General features: G+C 38.1%; 1 protein-coding gene across 1 annotated transcript in view; it reads left to right on the plus strand.

The window, feature by feature from the left end:
- Positions 1 to 16,763, plus strand: part of KCNH1 (potassium voltage-gated channel subfamily H member 1) — a 173,505-nt gene that overhangs the window by 93,289 nt on the left and 63,453 nt on the right. The window contains exon 10 of the mRNA XM_033055360.2: positions 7,854 to 8,050. Coding sequence (XP_032911251.1) covers positions 7,854 to 8,050 — 197 coding nt within the window. The remainder of the gene's footprint in view (positions 1 to 7,853; positions 8,051 to 16,763) is intronic.

Here is a 16,763-nt window from a genome sequence, read left to right on the forward strand (position 1 = left end):
TGAGTTGGAAGGGACCTGTGAGAATTGTTGAGTCCAACTCCTGGCTCCACAAAGGGCAAGTAAAGTGAGTGAGACAGGAAGGGAAGTCAAGGCAGGAATTTATTGTGAGTAAGGAATACAATTGCTCTCCAGCAGGTCAGTTTGTTCTTGCTGTTCCTTGTGCTGCTATCAAAGGTGAAAGGCAATAACAGCATGGAGATCTTGTGTAGGTATGCAAGTAACACAATGTCAAGAATGGGATTTCTTGGGAGAGGGGCAGGGAGTATGCAAAGGATGCACATAGATTTATATTAAAGATCACACAGGAGCTGAGGAAGTGAAATTTCCATGACACTGAAAAACAGATATTTTATTGTTATTTACAAAGCTAAAAGTTGACAAGATTGGAGACTGTGGTTTTAACATGATGTTATAGGACACCTTGGTGTGCTATGTTTTGTTTCTGCAGGATATTAAATGCTCCATTTGCTATGTGTGGAGAAATTCCTGCTGATTTAATTTGATCTAATTGCAGTCTTAAAGAAATGTTATAAGAATAATTGTTTGTTTTCTTTACAATGGCTTTAGCTTACTCATTTAGCCTTAAGCATTTCGTTTCGATGTAGACACCAGAGGATTGATTCCGATTTTGGTGGGACAGATTTGCATCCTGATAGGACAGAGCCAACTGCAAGGGCAGCTGTGCCACAGGGATGGTCTGTTTTAGAGGAAGGACAATAGCAGTGCAGAACTATTGTCTGTGCTAGACCCTCTCCATGGAAAACATTGTAACTTCCACAAGTCATGTGAAAACTGCTTCTCAGCAGACTTTAACATAAAAAGCAGATAAATTAACTGAACCCACGTTGCTATCTATGGATTGTCCCTAGTACATGACCTAACTCAGATTTTCCTGACCTAAACTGTTCTGTGTACTCTCCCATTTTCAAAAATTAGTCTTGTTATTTTAGAGCCTTTTGAAGAAGTCCCTTACTTCTCTGCTTCATTTTTCACCTGAGTTTTTAATTTAGGTACACCTCTCTGTGTTAAAAATGCCAATCCCCTCAGCTCTCATGCTTAAGAGATGGTTACAGGACTGTGGAAGGCATTAGGAGTTTTCTGACAGTATCAAACATCACAGCATTGTTTGTGCTACTGAATAAGACTAAAACATGACCAGTGGTGCTTTGACAAAGGAATGATTGAAATTAAAATCCACCTTTATCCTCAGTAGTTTCTATTGTGCTTTTTCTATTTATAGTTGAAAGGTGGGATCTTTTAGATTGATTTGTATAGGCAGGTTGGACAAGTTGCATGTTTCTGTGAAGTGATTCAATAAACATCAACTGAAGGAACAATTTTCAGAGTCTGATTTCCTCAATGAGTGTCCAGGCACACTTAGCAAAAGCATTACAGATGGAGATCCAGCTAAACTTTTTTAAAGGCCATGGCATAAAGAGGTCTACATTAATGTAAAATTTTAATTTCATGATGGATGCAGGAGCAGCACTAAAAGGTTTATCCCACATGGTGGTTTCAGACAGAGAATGTTCCTTATTCCTGTCCTCCAGACGTCTGGGGTGGATTGATATCAGGACTTGCCATTTCTGAGACTTTTTGTTTGTTCTATGTCTAATTTCTGATAGACATTAAAAGTGTGAATTGCCAAAGCTCCTGTCCACTGCTGTTTGTAGATGGTTTAAGACTCCACAGGGTATTGGAAAAACAGATTTTTAAAATATTTGATGACTTGCTGGAGTAACTGAGGAGGAGTTTTCCCTGTGAACAGAGGCCTCAATAGGGAACTTCAGGGCACATTTCATGTTTTATTGCCATGAATTTATACAGCTTTGCATTATGTGCTCTTAAATAGTCCAACAGCATTGCACGTAGAAGTGCCCCTTGGAAGTTGGCAGGTTCTGGCAGGACACTGGCAGCAGTGATCCATGACACTGGGAGCTGAAATTGAGATCTGGTGGGGCTGAGACTCTGTTCCAGCATGTCCCTTGATACCTCAGGATATCTGTGTTAGGAAGGCTTGCACACCGTATTTGTGTGCATGCTGCAACAAAAGGTGTGAAGAGGTAGAAATTATAATTTAGCAAGGAAGTCAGCTTTCTATAAAGATGCTGATTTCTGGCAGGTGAACCACTGAATAGTTTTCTTTGGTTTTTTGTTTGTTGTTTTGGTTTTTTGGGTTTTTTGGGGGGGATGGTATGGTTTTGTTTCTGTGTCGGAATTATGGAGGAGAAAGAATAATTCTTTTTTCACTGAAGAGACAGGTCAAAAATAATTGAAAAAATTTTCATGAAACACTAGTTTTTCTTTGTTTTTTCCAAATTTCAAATTAATATTTTTTTCAGAGATGTGTCTCTGAAACATTGTTAAATTTATACTGAGGGAGTTACTAGAAATACTAGATAAAATGAAATACAAGATAGATGCAAATTTAATGAGGTTTTAAAAATATTTACTTTTTATATTTCAGAACACAAAACTTACTATTTAAACTCTTGTGAATCCATTCTGTCTGAAATAAAATAATCAAATTTTAGGGCTTTAATGTATGTTTCAAGCAATATCTAGAATATAAATCCTGTCCCTAAGTAATCAGGGAAGTAACTCAGAGGATAATGCAATTTGAGACTCTTATATAGGTTTTTTTTGGGTTTTTTTAGAAAATTAGCACTTCCCATGCAATGACAACACAGATTGAGCTTTGTTTTTCCTAATACTTAACCAGTGCAAATGCATTCAAATATATTTATTACTCCAGTTACCTGAGGTATTCCATATCCTGTGAGTTTGTACAAACTGGTCACATATTTATAACATTTTTAGAGTAACCAATAAAATGCAAATAAGGATAAATCATGCAGATTCTGGTGAAGCTTTTTTTGTGAATAAACCTGGTAGGGCCCAGTTGATGTTTAAAACATCAGTAGTGCAATTGAGTGGTGAAATATAATCCATGCTGTATTCTGAGAGACAAATTATTATTATAGCAACAGAAATTTTTGCTGTAACGAGATCATGTTGTTGCTACTCATCTCTAAGATAAATGTTTTTATTTTGCCTGTACAGTAATGTGTTTCAGCAGAGAAAATTGGTGCAGTTGTGTAGTAAACTGTCTGCAAAATGTTGCCAGGCTGTGGTTTACAGCAGGAACAGATACACTGTGTTTCTGTCTGTACACCAGGCAAATCACTGAAAGAGCCACTTCAGTTTGTTATCTCTGTGACACTTACTTTGGTTTCTGTGGCAAAGATACCCAGGCTTTTTGGAGGTCTAGTTGGAGGAAAAGAGTAGTTAAAATCTCTGGTTAATGGAAAATAGTGTATTCTCTGCAGTGCAGTTGGTCATTCACTTTTCAGTACGTGTCTCAGTTTGCACTTGAGAAATCTTAAGAAAATCCAAAGCAGCAAGCCACTTCCATGCATCATCCCCTGCCAGCTGTGCTGAGTTGGAGAACGAAACTAAGGCTATTCAGTGCCTGTCAAGTTGTGCAATTTATCTGTAGGACAGATGCTGAATACTCCACCTCAATGCCAAATGACAGCTCTGTTTTCTTCTGGCTGACAATTTTTGTTGCATTAATGCACCGAGAGGAAAAATTATTTTTGCTCTAGTGTCTTTACTTTCCTTGATTCTTTCTCCTCCCTGTAAAGTGGGAAAGTTTAAATTGCACGCCTTACTTAGATTTGGAGGAAATGAGGGAAGAGAGGAGAAGGGAAGGATTTTCAGTTGAAGTCACATAATCATGTGATGATCACAGAAGGAGTTTGACCCTGGAAAATCTGTGTGTTTGCTTTTACAGCAGTTGGTGTCTCTTACTGCTTGGAGGTGGAGAGCAGATCCCGAGGGTGGGAGCTCCAGGGAGCTGTGCTGGGAAAGTCATTGTGGCAGCTACTGTGGATCAGCATCACAGATAAATGTCTTTGCTAAACACCTGATTGCCAAGACATGGTTAGTGCTGCAGTGCCACCGAGGACAGCAATGTTTGGTCATTCATTGCTCAATCATGAGCAATGTTTGGCCATTCTGTCTAATCTTTGGATCTGCTGACACTGTGTCAGATCCTAATTCTATTGTTCAAGTCCTGTAGATGAGGCAAATTGGGAGGGTACTTGACCTGGATTCTGCTGCTGGCTGCTGTAACAACCATTGCTATTGCTTTGAGAATGATTCATACATGAATATTTTCTCTGATATACTGAAATTCCATGGATTCATGTGAATGCCTTCAAAATACATATTTGAAAGACCTGCAATACACGAATCCATAGCCTCATCTTCTCCCCCAGCTATCACACCAAAACTGCACCAGGGCTTCCAGACACCCAGAACCCAAAAGTGGTCTGAGCAGGTTATCAGCCAAACACATATTCCAAGAGTCGTACTCCTTTGAGTAGAGTGGAATATCTTCTGTCTGAGAGAAGAGCTCTTCAATCTTTCATCTTGTAAGAGTGAAAAGGCTGGGGGTTGTTGTGGTATCAAGGCAGTGCAGTTGTGATGTGAGAGTGTGGTTCTTTCCTCGGTATCAGCTGAACACCTGACTGAGCTGCAATAAACAGATTTTCATCACTGGTGCATCACAATGGATGTGGCTTGACCTTGTGCCTGACTCAGGCTGAATTGGCAGTGGTAACAGAGGAATCATCTCTTCACTTATGAGATAAACAGCAAACTTGATGTGGAGAAGAAACTGGGAAAGAACAAACATGGAAACAGACGGTTTTATAAAATATTTCTTCAGAGTTTAAATATATCAGGGTTTGGGGACTTGTTATTATAATTAAAACAAACAAGGAAATATAAAAGGCAGAAAACTACTTGGCTTTCCAGTGCATGCTGAGCTGATGGTGGAAAAGGTCCTCAGCCCACAAATCCAGCAGGGAATATAAATGATTGATGGTAAAAGCTTAGATCATCCACTTTAAGTGTGATTGACAGATAATGTTCCTGGCAAACATCTGGAATTCAGCAAGCTGGGAATGAGAAATGCAAAGTACTGACAAACAAGCGACCATCTGCATTTCTCTAGCTTTTTAATCTTTCTTCAGAGGTGAGTTGAAATATATAAAGCCTGGAGTTATATATGAACAGAGGCTTTTGGCTCGGGTTCCCTAATGGACTTTGCCAACCACCTTCTGACTCAGAGTATCACCATACCCTTTTTGCTTTCCAACTACAGATGGTTTTGATAAAACACCCACTTAGTCTGCCCCTCTTTTCTTTTTATTCCTTTTTCCACAGTGATTGATCTTACTTTGTGGAGAACATATAGACAAAGGGAGATGGTATGCAATTCCTTATTATGCATAAGAGGCCAATTGTTCTAATGCAGTGCAGGTAATCCTGGGTGGAATTTTAATTCCTTCTTGCTATATAGATTTCTACTGCTCCTTCCCCCCCTCATATTTCTATAGTGTCAAACAAGTTCCTTTTTTTAGAATCTGACAATCAAATTTAATACTTCTGATATGCACCATTTAGGAAATGGCCTTGACAGAAATAAAGCAATGAGGTGCTTGCATGTGCCTTGCCTTGGAAACTGAAATACAGTGTAGGATTCATTTTCAGCTAGATCACTGACTGTTAACTTCAAGAAAGTTTTTTAATGAAAGAAAAAAGTACAGCTTCTTTGGGTTTTTTAGTTTATTTCTTAAAAACAGGGGCTTCTGTGACCTGAGTTGCTCATGTGTTGCTTTTCTCTGGTTTGGCTCAGCGGGCACCCAGCAGACCCAGCTCCTTCCTGTGCTGTTCTTGCCACTGGTGGGAGATGGCAGGACACTGCAGGAGGGAGATTTTTTCAGAGGGAAGAGTTTCAAATAGTGAAGGGAAACTAGTTGCTGCCACAAGTGAAAGACAAAGTTGTGTCTTTCTGTGCTATGGAAAACAGAGTTAAATTTCAAGAAGAGTAAGACCTAACTAACTTGTGTTGTACCACGCTTCTGAGGTGGGCACAGCAGCACCATGCTGTTTGTGCTTGAATTGCACTAATTATTCATCACATTGCTATGGGGCAGTAACATAATAGTTGTCATTTTAAGGTAGGGAAGCTTATCCCTGGTGATGTTAAGCAATACACTAAGAAATGAGTTAGAATTCCTCTGCCTTGTGCTTGGGCTACCAGCTCTAACAGTTGCTCATCAGTGATGGCACAGTTCAATGCTTGATAGATTCCAGAGCGTTAATTAAAACAGTTGTTTAGCTAATTGCCTGGAAGATTGTGAATAAAAGCATATTTATTCCAAAGGCAAACAATCCATTTTTACCCAGTGAAGCATATCAGTTTTTATGGTGCATAAAAGTTGTTTCATTTCAATTTTGAATATATTGTGTATTTGTCTAAAAGCCTTGTAGATGATCTGTTTCAAGTGCATGGAAGCTTTTTTTCTTTAGACATTCGTAATGTATCTACTAACAAAACCCATACAAATAATTGAAAACGTGAAAAGTCATTCCTATTTAAAAGAAAAGGTGTTTTCTGTACTGGGCTGTGGGATTACCACCATGCTTGGTGATAGGAAGCTTTTGTACCGTTTCCAGATATTGGCATTGTCCTATGTAAGAGACTAGAGCTGGAAGAAAGATTATCTTTATGGTGTCTTTGCCTAATTTTGTGCTAACAGAACAGGTGGTTTCAGTGTATATGCACATTTAAAATTAAGTCAGGAGCTAAACTGATCCATGTGAGGTGGATGGTTTAGGTCTTCTGTGGAAGACCTAAACACAGTAGAATCAATGACAACTTATTGCAATTCAGGGTAATTTGCCATTAGGCTGATAGCTTTTCCTCAAAGAAAAAATGCTTATCATCTAATGGAAGAGATTAGGTAAGGGTGGAAGTACAGCTGAAGGACTGGGATGGGAATTCTGAGTTTGATTTAGAAGTTTTCTTGAGCTCTTATGATAGTTCTGTTGACTTTATACAGGCTGTTTAGGGAAGGAAATCTAAAAGAACCTGGGTGAAGTCACTAAACTAATACATATTTTGGATTTAAGAATTGCTACAGGCAAGGTATTACTTGGAAGACAAGGATCCATTCCTACCACAGCTTGATTGGTAGGAATGTCATTGGTCTTGAGAGATGGGCAGTGATGATGGAGCACAGCAGAAGTTTGGGAGGAAAACACACATCAAAACAAGAAGAGTATCGCTTTTTAGTATTAAGTTAACAAGTGGATATTTTTGTTAGTATTATGTATTGGAAAATAGGGGTAAAAAAGACCATTACTCTTGTAAATGAGTGTGAGGCAATGGCTGTTTTCTCCCTTCCAGTGTGAAACAGCTAAACTTTCATGCCTTGTCATTGTTATATTAACTGGTTTTACTCTTCTTGGTTTGGACTCTGTTTAGCTGCAGCCTGTAACTGCACTGATGTGTGATACAGGGTGATTGTATTGACACAACAGTGGGTAAATGTTAGCCAGATTAAGAAAAATCAACAACACAGATGTAAGAAACAGATCCTTCGTGTGACAGTTAAAAGGAGGAAGGGAAAAACCATTTCCTTTTAATTAATTTCTTTGAAAGGGATCAGAAGAGAACATGAACCAAGAATGAACCACTTTTCTCAATTTTTAAAGAAAAATCTCTATTGGTATTTAAAGGAGACTTGTCACATAGAACACTTTTTAAGTATGATTTCTTCTTATGAAGTTTTGCTAGGCTGTTGTAATTAAGAAAAAGATAATGGGAAAAGTTATCTATTAAATATTTCAAAGTTGGTGGGGTTTTTTTTCAGACAGTTTTTTTTCCTGAGTGCAAAAACAGAAGAAACTTGACTGTCTGAATGAGATGCCTGTTCTTTTATATTTTTGGTGGAAGTAGTGCTGTTGTTGAAAGCAATGCTGTTGATTTTCTGTAGGCAAAGGAGACGTTTTTGGTGATGTGTTCTGGAAGGAGTCGACTCTCGCCCAGTCCTGTGCTAATGTGAGAGCTCTGACTTATTGTGATCTCCATGTGATTAAAAGGGATGCCTTGCAGAAAGTGCTGGAGTTCTACACAGCCTTTTCACACTCCTTCTCCAGAAATCTCATTTTGACCTACAACTTGAGAAAAAGGGTAAGTAACTGTGATTTTAACATACATCATCTAAATTTTCTCACTTTTAAGGGCTGTCTGCGTGAAAAAAAAATTGAATGGCTTGGGTTCTGGAATTTTTTGTGGACCCCTTTTATAAGATGACATTTCAGAGCTTGCCTAAGAGACCCTGCTAGCATATAGAGTCGAAAGACTATGAGCACATATTTATTATTAGCTTCAGAGGGAGCTAGACTGTGTGTATGTGAAAGTATTATACATTTCCAGGAAGTAGACAGGTTCCAGCATATATGAAAACTGTCATGCACTTGTGATAAACAGTGTTCACTACTTAATGCAACTTCACAGTTTGTAAAGCAGCTAAAAATATTTTAGGGATGTTGCCTGAAATCACAAGGAAAATGACAGGGAAGATATAAAATCTAATATATGGAACAAAAGTCAAGTAGAGTAAACATGATGGAAAAGTAACATGAACATGACATTCTATCAAGAGTTGTTTCTTTTATTATAAATCACATTTTGGAATTTGCTTATCTATAATATTTCCATTTTCTTATCCTTGATTTTTTGTCTCTTCATTCCTTGCTGTGTGCCATTTCAAGTTATTTTGTCAAATGTAAGTAATCATAATCTAATAGCCCAGTTTAAATCCTCTGAGTAATCTTCAGTGAATAACCTCTGCAGAAATTTATTAAAACTGTAGTAGGTATAATTCAGATTATATGATTTTATGGTGCAAGGTAGAAGACAATAATATTAGATTGAAAAGAAATATATTAGAGAACCTGTACTTGCTTTATAAGGGTATTTGAGATCAGCTAAAGAAGAATGTTAGATGGAGACTTTTTTGTTCCTAAAAATGATTCTCCATAGTAATTTTCAGGTGCCAAGTGAGTCCTAGATAATTAGACATGAAAAAACAGAAATCTTTTAATCTTTTAAATCTACTTAGTAAAATTACACTTTACAACTAGACATTTTTAAAGATTTTTTTTAATATATAGAGTTGGCATACTGAAAGTAATGTAGTATGATGATATTTTTAATCTGCATATGTTATCAGTATAAAATAATTCAGTTTTTAAGTATTGGATGAAAGAAGAATGTGTGATCCACACTTTGGTGAAATAAATCAGAATTCTGGTAGAAAATCGATGTCATTAAAAACCAAGAAGCAAATTTATACTTGGGGATTTCCTCCTAAGACATTTTTAATAAGGTACACAGCTGCAAGCATATTAAGAGGGATGTCCTGTTAATAAACAGCTCCTTACCTGGTCTTAGTTAATGTAAGAAATAAAATAAATGGAAGAATTTGACATTGCTATCACTTCAAGAATCAGTATCACTGACTGACATATTTTATAATTAACTCCATGGGTAATGTGGTAAGATGCTCTCAGAATATATAACTACTTTTTTCTTCCTTAAAATCTGTAGAAATAGCAAGCTTTGATGCTTAGAAGGACCAAGTTTTTCAAAACTCATAGTAATGCTAGCAGAATTCATGTTTTGGACCTGCTCTGAATCAAAAAGCCCAGCTTTAGAATCAAATACCTTGTTCAGAAGTGACTCTGTCCCTCCATATTTATTTGCATTGCTTTTCCCAGCCCAGATTACAAAACATTTTTTAACCGTAGTGTCACTACTCCTGTGCTGTCAATTTTCTACACAAAATGTTCCTAATAAAAATGTACATCTTATGATAGCAATTTCCATCCAGTTACTGGAATAATTGGATTTTAATTGAGTTGCAGTCAGCAGAAAAGTGGCATTGATTGATAATAGAAGCGAGAGTTTGATGGTTCTAGGTTAACAGACTGTAACACTATTTATTTTATTAAAAGAAGGCTGATTGCAATCAGAATGCAAATGTTAAATAATGTGAATAATATATGCTCTTGGAAAGGCTTGGAAGGTACAATACTTTAGAGATTTGAGGTGAAGCACATTAAAAGGCAACTTTTTAAAATTTAGAATTTATTCTGGTTTAAATATCTATGATTTTTTTTAAAATAGAAATAGCTCCCCAGCCTGTCACTTCTAACACTTCTTTGGTCTATTTCTGCAAATGGAATTTTGTAGAATTAAGATGAACTGGTACCTTCTGCTAGTTGTATTTGTGATGTATTGCATATCCTTTGGAGTATAAATACCAGAATTACACTTTTCATTTTAATAAACAGTTCCATCTCTGGCTCCAAAAGGGTTCAGCTAGTTTGAAATGAAGATACTGTCTATTCCTCCCAAATATATTCATACAGATTCCAAATACATAAAAAAACAGCTTTGGGGATTTTTTTTTCAGAAGGAGCTCATATTTTTAGACTTGGCTATTCCTCTGAGGTATCCCCATCTTCAGGGTAGCTATGCCTTTAGTTGGTTGTGGTACCCAGTCCCACGCTGCAGTGCTAGGTGCCTTGTAGACAAGTTTCACTCAGCTTGAGCTTCGTTCCATATTTTTACCATATTCACATATTCCTTGTGTGCTGGGTCTCCTCTAGTGATCCCTGGTGGAGTTGGGGCTCCCTGCCCCAGGCTCCTTGGTGCCCTTGAAGAGATGTTCCCCCACTGCTGGCTCTGGATCCACGTGCTGGTGGCTGTGACAGAGATAAGCAGACATGCAGGCTCATTGGAAGGGACCCAAAGTGGTCAATTGGTCTCGAGTTAAGCTAAACCTAGAGTTGGATTTAGGCAAAGTAAAAGGCAACATTCCTTGTGCTGCTCTTCCTGCTTGTTTTGAATGTGGTTTGAGCTGAGCTGGGAGGGCAGGACACTTCTGTACCCGCTGCATGCCTTCCCTAGAACAGGCCTAAAAAATGTTACTGCCTGTGATAATTAAAGATTGGTGGCCAAAGGAAAAGTTTCCAGTGTGCCTGGCATGTCATTATTGTCCCTGTCTGTGCTGTGAAAGCAGTTTCCTTTCACTCACTTTCTCAACAAATGCCAGTGAAATATCCTCTTTTCTAAAAGTGTCAGCTTGCTGTCAGGTGACTCCCTGAGCAGTTCCCTCAAGTGACTAAAATCCCTCCTGAAGTTATTAGCTGTCTAGTTACCTCAGAGTGGAGCTCAGACTTAGAAAACTTTTTATTTTTCCTAAAGGAAAAGAGAAAGCAGACCTTTAATTAACTCCTTCTGCTGCCAGTCAGTGAGATTTTCATCTAAGTGAGAACAGGGGGATAATCATCTGCTGCATCTCTCTTTCCTCCATCCTAAGAAACTGAAACTGCAGTCTGTGCCTGCAGGTGCTATGTGTTGAAGACTTTGCAGCTGAAAGGATGCTGACAGAGGTTTTTCAGAGGAATATTTGCTGTAACAATGTTCTGAAATTAAAGCAGGTTAACTTGATGTTTCTCTCCACATTTAGAATATTTGAGGGGAACTAGTGTAGACACTGGGGATATTGTGGGTTAGTCAAGTGACAAACTCATCCTCCTGAAGGGTTTGCTGGACAAAAGAAAATCTGCAGGTGGGGAGGGCAGCAGGATTCACAGGCTAGATGGAGCAGATCAGGTTTTTCCCACCAAATACTGAAACACTTCTGGGCTTCTAAATTAGACATCATAGCTCCAGGTTGGTGGAAGCATAAGAAGAGGAAAGCTTGCTCAGTAGCTACCCGTCATTGTCTTTGGCTTGTGATGGGGTCAAGTTTGCTGTCTTTAAGGATGGGACAGGTTTTTGGCAAATGTTCTGGCTTTGGCACTTGCATCTTTCCATGTGTATGAGCTTTGTGACCAATATTAACTTCTGCTGGGTTGTACCACCCTGTATTTGCTCATTTCATTCTGCTGCAGCCATAAATGATGTTATAGCTCAAATGTCTGCTCACACTACATAGAAGGGAGAATTCTTATACATAATTTATTAAGCTGAGATTTCTCTAGTAAGCCATTTTAGCCTGGATAGAGATTAAATTACTAATTCTGATTACTTTGGAGTGTCATATAGAAAGTCCAAGTAGCTTTGCCAGAAACTGAAATTTGTATCCTAATATAAAAGAAGGGACGCAGTAGGATCTAGGTATGTTAAGGGGATTTTGTTGGAGTGAAAGAAGTGGCAAAGAATGGTCTGCATTTTTACAAATCAAACATGATTTAGTGAGTTAGAGCCAAAGCTCCTAGTCAGAACACACTTGAGAGGGCAGTGATTGTAACAGAATAGTCTCTCTCCTCGGCAGTGTAAGATTACTTGCTTTTGTACATGTAATGGTGTGTTTATTCTGTGGTATTCCAACTGTGCCAGTGGACAGGACTCCCAGCATCTCTTTCAAAAAGCAATTTAAAATGTAATTGTGCTTTCCTCTTCAGCATTAGCTTAATCTTTCTCCTTTTGATAGTGTAAGCTCTAACAAGAGAGAGAACCTCTCTCAAAACATTCATTTCAGCTTGGAGTGCCTCAAGTCCTGATTTTAAATCTCAGGGAGTGTTGGCAACAATTTGTTTTCAGAGGGGCAGTCCATGGCCTTGCATTCTGCCTTTCCATTTGACAAGTTTTTAAATTCTTTTTCATGGTAGAGGTTCAAAATGGTATCCCAGAATTCTTTCTGGTACACAGAAGCCAGAATTGCAGGAAGGTTTCAACAAAGCTTTCTTACACTGAGAAGAGAAAGGTTTTAATTTTAGAGTATTGTCCCAATGATAATGGATTTCATAATGGTCGAACTGACAACCTGCTTCTTTTTCCTCACCAAAACAATCCCACAAGTCCTGTGGGAAGAGGATTTTGATGTTTGACTGGCATGCATCTTACAGCACTGAAAACCGAGGACATTGGACATGACTGAGATGTCTGAAAGGACCTGTGGCTTGGGAATTATGCCAAATTCCCAAGGAAGCAAAGTTGTCAATTTCCAAAAAATCCTGTCCAAATGTAAATGAACAATTAAGCACTGTGTTCTTTCCCATGCTGCCCTTTAAAAGTTGTTCAGGGAGTTGGATACTCTTGTATTCGTGGTTTCTCTATGTCAGTCTAAACAAAACATATTTTATTCTGTTTCATCATTGGTAGATTCCATATTGCAATTTTGCATCTTTCCTCTGGCCATGGACATCTTAACTTCTGTCTGTCTCTAACAGAGAACTGTTTAGCTAGCCCACAGAGTTTTTGGTCAGACAGACTTTACCGTGTACTGTAAGTGCTCTGAGGCATTGTGTGCCATAAAGTTTGCGCACCTTCTGTGGATGATTTTAGTGCTATGAGGTTCAAACCTCATGCTCTTGGGAGGATGCACCCTTGGATTTCTTCCTTCTCCTCCTCTGTAGTTTGTTGGACCCCTCCAGGTAAAGCATTAACACCCAACCTTAGAGAAGATTTGATGAACTGCAAACCTTTAACATTCATACATCTACAGTGATTGTTGACATATGTGATTGTGTTCAAGCCAAAGTAACTCCATTATCTGTTTCCAAAAGTTCCAAATTCTAAACTTATTTCTGTTCTATTTAGTGCTCATGGCCTGGAGCCCTATAGAGAGGAAAATCTGGCTACAAACAAATAGTTTACATAGTGGGGATGTGTGTGTACAATAGAAAACATAATTAACTAGGAAGTTCTAAAACACTGTGGTGGGTCAACCTTGGCTGGTTACCAGGTGCCCACCAAGACTCTATCACTTCCCCCTTCTCATCAGGACACAGAGAGAAAAATAAGATGAAAAGCTTGTGAGTTGAGATAAGGACAAGGAGATCACTTACCAATCACCATCTCGGGCAAAACAAACCTGACTGAAGGAAATTAAAATTTATTACCAATTGATCAGAGTGGGATAACAACTAATAAAGTAAAAAATCTAAAAAGCAATCTCTGCCCATTCCTGCCCTTCTTCCCAGGTACAAATTCACTCCCAAATCTTCTATTTCCTTCCCCTGAGCAGTACAGGGATGTGGGGAATGGGGGTTGTGGTCAGTTCATAACACTTGTTCTCTGCCATTTCTTTCTGTGGCTGTCACTCACTACACGGTATGTTGTCATGTAAATTTTAGCTGTGACTTGGATAAAGCTCTGTGGATAAGTAGCAAAATGCTTCTTTAGAATGCTCTTAAATGACTAATCCCTTCTAAACTGATTTAATTAATTCATCACATGTTTGAGATGCTTTCTGCTACTATGAATAATGAGCAATTTTCATAGATTTGGTACTGTAGTATAATGTCTTTATAGTTGTTATGAAGAAGTAACTTAGTATGCCATACAAAGTAACCGCGTATTTCTTCATAAAAATATTAAGTTGTTGAAGTTCTGATAGGCCATTCACTAGCAAATCCCATTAAAAGTAATGCAGTCATCAATCGGTATTAATAATCATCAATAAAATTGATGGAAGACCTGGTATGGGTAAAATTCAAATTCCAATTCACCTTAAAATGGAAGAATATGATTCTTTTATGAAGCTGATAATAAAACCATAACTGCCTTGAAGTATCTTCAGTAAGAGAATATTTCCTATTCTATTGTACATTTATAGGTTTTCCTCATGCTGGTCACTAAATTCTTAACTATCATTTACATTCTAATCACTGAATTAGGAATTAGATGTGTGCAGACTAAATTTGCAAACCCAGAATTTTGACTGTTTCACAGTATGTTTTTTAAATATAGAAAATTATGTCAATGTTATGTCAATAAAGACATTCCAATTCTATGTCAGTACTTGGAAGAAAAATGCAGTAAACGGAGCAAGTTGAGATCAACCAGAAATTGGGGTTAAGCACTTAATTAATCAATCCAGAAACTAAATTGATGCTTTGTTTGTTTTTATCATGTTTTGAGGAGACCTGCTTGAATTGTTTTTGAAAGGGTTTTCTTTTCCTCAGTCACCCATAAAATACTCAGTAAAAGTAATACTTTTATACTTTTATAGAAAAGGAAAAATTCTGACTTTTTTGAGATGTGTACAGTGTTCATAAAGTCTTTCCATATACGGGAAAGCTGTTCTGAGTAGATGAAAAATCCACTTAATAAGGTTGATGGTGAATTAAAATAAAATTTGTTTTCATACTTTTTTAATCCTTAAAAAAAGACACATTTGGTTTTTGTGAAACTATTTTCAAATAAGCAATAGAAAGTTGACATTAAAAAGGGTTTTGTCTCATTTTAGCATGCACAACCACCCACACCAACTTGTTTATCCCAACAGAAGAAAATGCATTGCTTTGATTTTTACCCTCCTCCACCCACGTAGACAAAAACACAGAAATAATTTTAATACAGAGAAAGGTTATTCAGAGTAAATGAGGAATCCCCAGAATAGCTCCCCCAAGCATTTTTAAAACAGAAAATGCATTTCCTGTTCCAAATGTTGGCCCACCACCAGGGACAGAAGACAACAATCCAAAAGACAGTGTAGCTGCTCTTACACAGTCTGGGAATCTAGTCTTCCTTGTGAAAACAGTGAAGTTCTTGCTAGTATTTTTACAGTAGGAAGGATTAATCCCAAATTTAAACTCCTGCTTTTTCTTACCAATGTGTTGATTTAGAGAAATAGAAGTGTAGTATGTGGAGTCTGTCTGCGTGGTGTGTTCAGTATGTGCGTGGCACTCCACCACCTGCTCACAGTCAAGTGTAAAGAGGTGCCTTAGTCCAATCCTCCACCAGGCTTGCAAAGAGGGGACATTCCAGGGGAATTCACAGAATTCCTACCCTTTCTCCAAAGCAGTCTTCTGCTTACCATGACTGGGTGGCCAGAGTTTGAAATTTTTTCTGTATTTCTAATGAAAAAAGGAAAAAGGTATGGTTTTATTGGGTTTTTTTATTGCCTGCCATCTCTGTGTGTGCATAGGTGTGTGTGTAGGTATGTGTACAGTGACTGACTGCTGAATCTTCCAAGTAATTTCAATGTCACCCTCTTTTTAATAAATTCATGCTGCTATCCAGGCTTTTTTGCACGTCTGTGACACATTCTGTCATGTATTATAGTTGCACCAATTATGTCAGTGCCATGGTACCCTCTGTGGCCTGGTGGTTTTATGTTTTGGTATAAGCTGATGCTTCACTGTGAAGCACTACTGACCAAGCAAAAGACATACAGTGACTTGATACCCTATTGCATTATTTTTTTCTAAAAATGTTTTTTCTGGTCTGGGAAGCAGCTGGGTCCAGGACAAACTTATTAAAAGGAAATGATTTCCTAGCATAACAGCTTTAACCTTCTGGCATTCTCTAGGGTCAGTAAGGGCAGAACTCATACGACTGGCAGATCCAAACACCACCTGTTCAAGGTGCTCCGTGAAGGAGAGAAAATGCAGATAACTGTGCTATATGAAAGCTGAGTTATGTTGGCCAACCTACATCCTTGAGCAATCAAATTCTGTAATCTAAGTCATCCAACTGATCCTTTTTTGGCACTGCAATGAGAGCTGAAATACCTGCCCCCTATGGGAAAACAAACAAAACAAAGAAAGTAGAAGAAACTAAGTTCTGGAGGTTGCAACCAGTGTTGTGTAGACACTGTGATCCTGGCTCCACACCAAACCCTTCCTTCAGGTACTCTGTTTTCTTGCTGAAATGGTGAGACTTCTATAACAACTATAAGCTCTTGGACAGCAAGACCAAGGAGGTCCTTTCCCTCTCTGTGTGCCTCATCCTCAGTTCCTCTGAGGGCTCTATTTGCTATGCCCCATGATGGGCATAAAAGAAGTAGCTCCACCTTAAGTGCAACAAATCCTGTTAAGATTTTGACCCAAAGCAGTTTCCCAGCTAGATCTGGGAAAAGATAAACTTCAAGTAAACACTG

The sequence above is a fragment of the Catharus ustulatus genome, chromosome 3 (genome assembly GCF_009819885.2).
Source record: "Catharus ustulatus isolate bCatUst1 chromosome 3, bCatUst1.pri.v2, whole genome shotgun sequence".
Taxonomy (NCBI): Eukaryota; Metazoa; Chordata; class Aves; order Passeriformes; family Turdidae; genus Catharus; species Catharus ustulatus.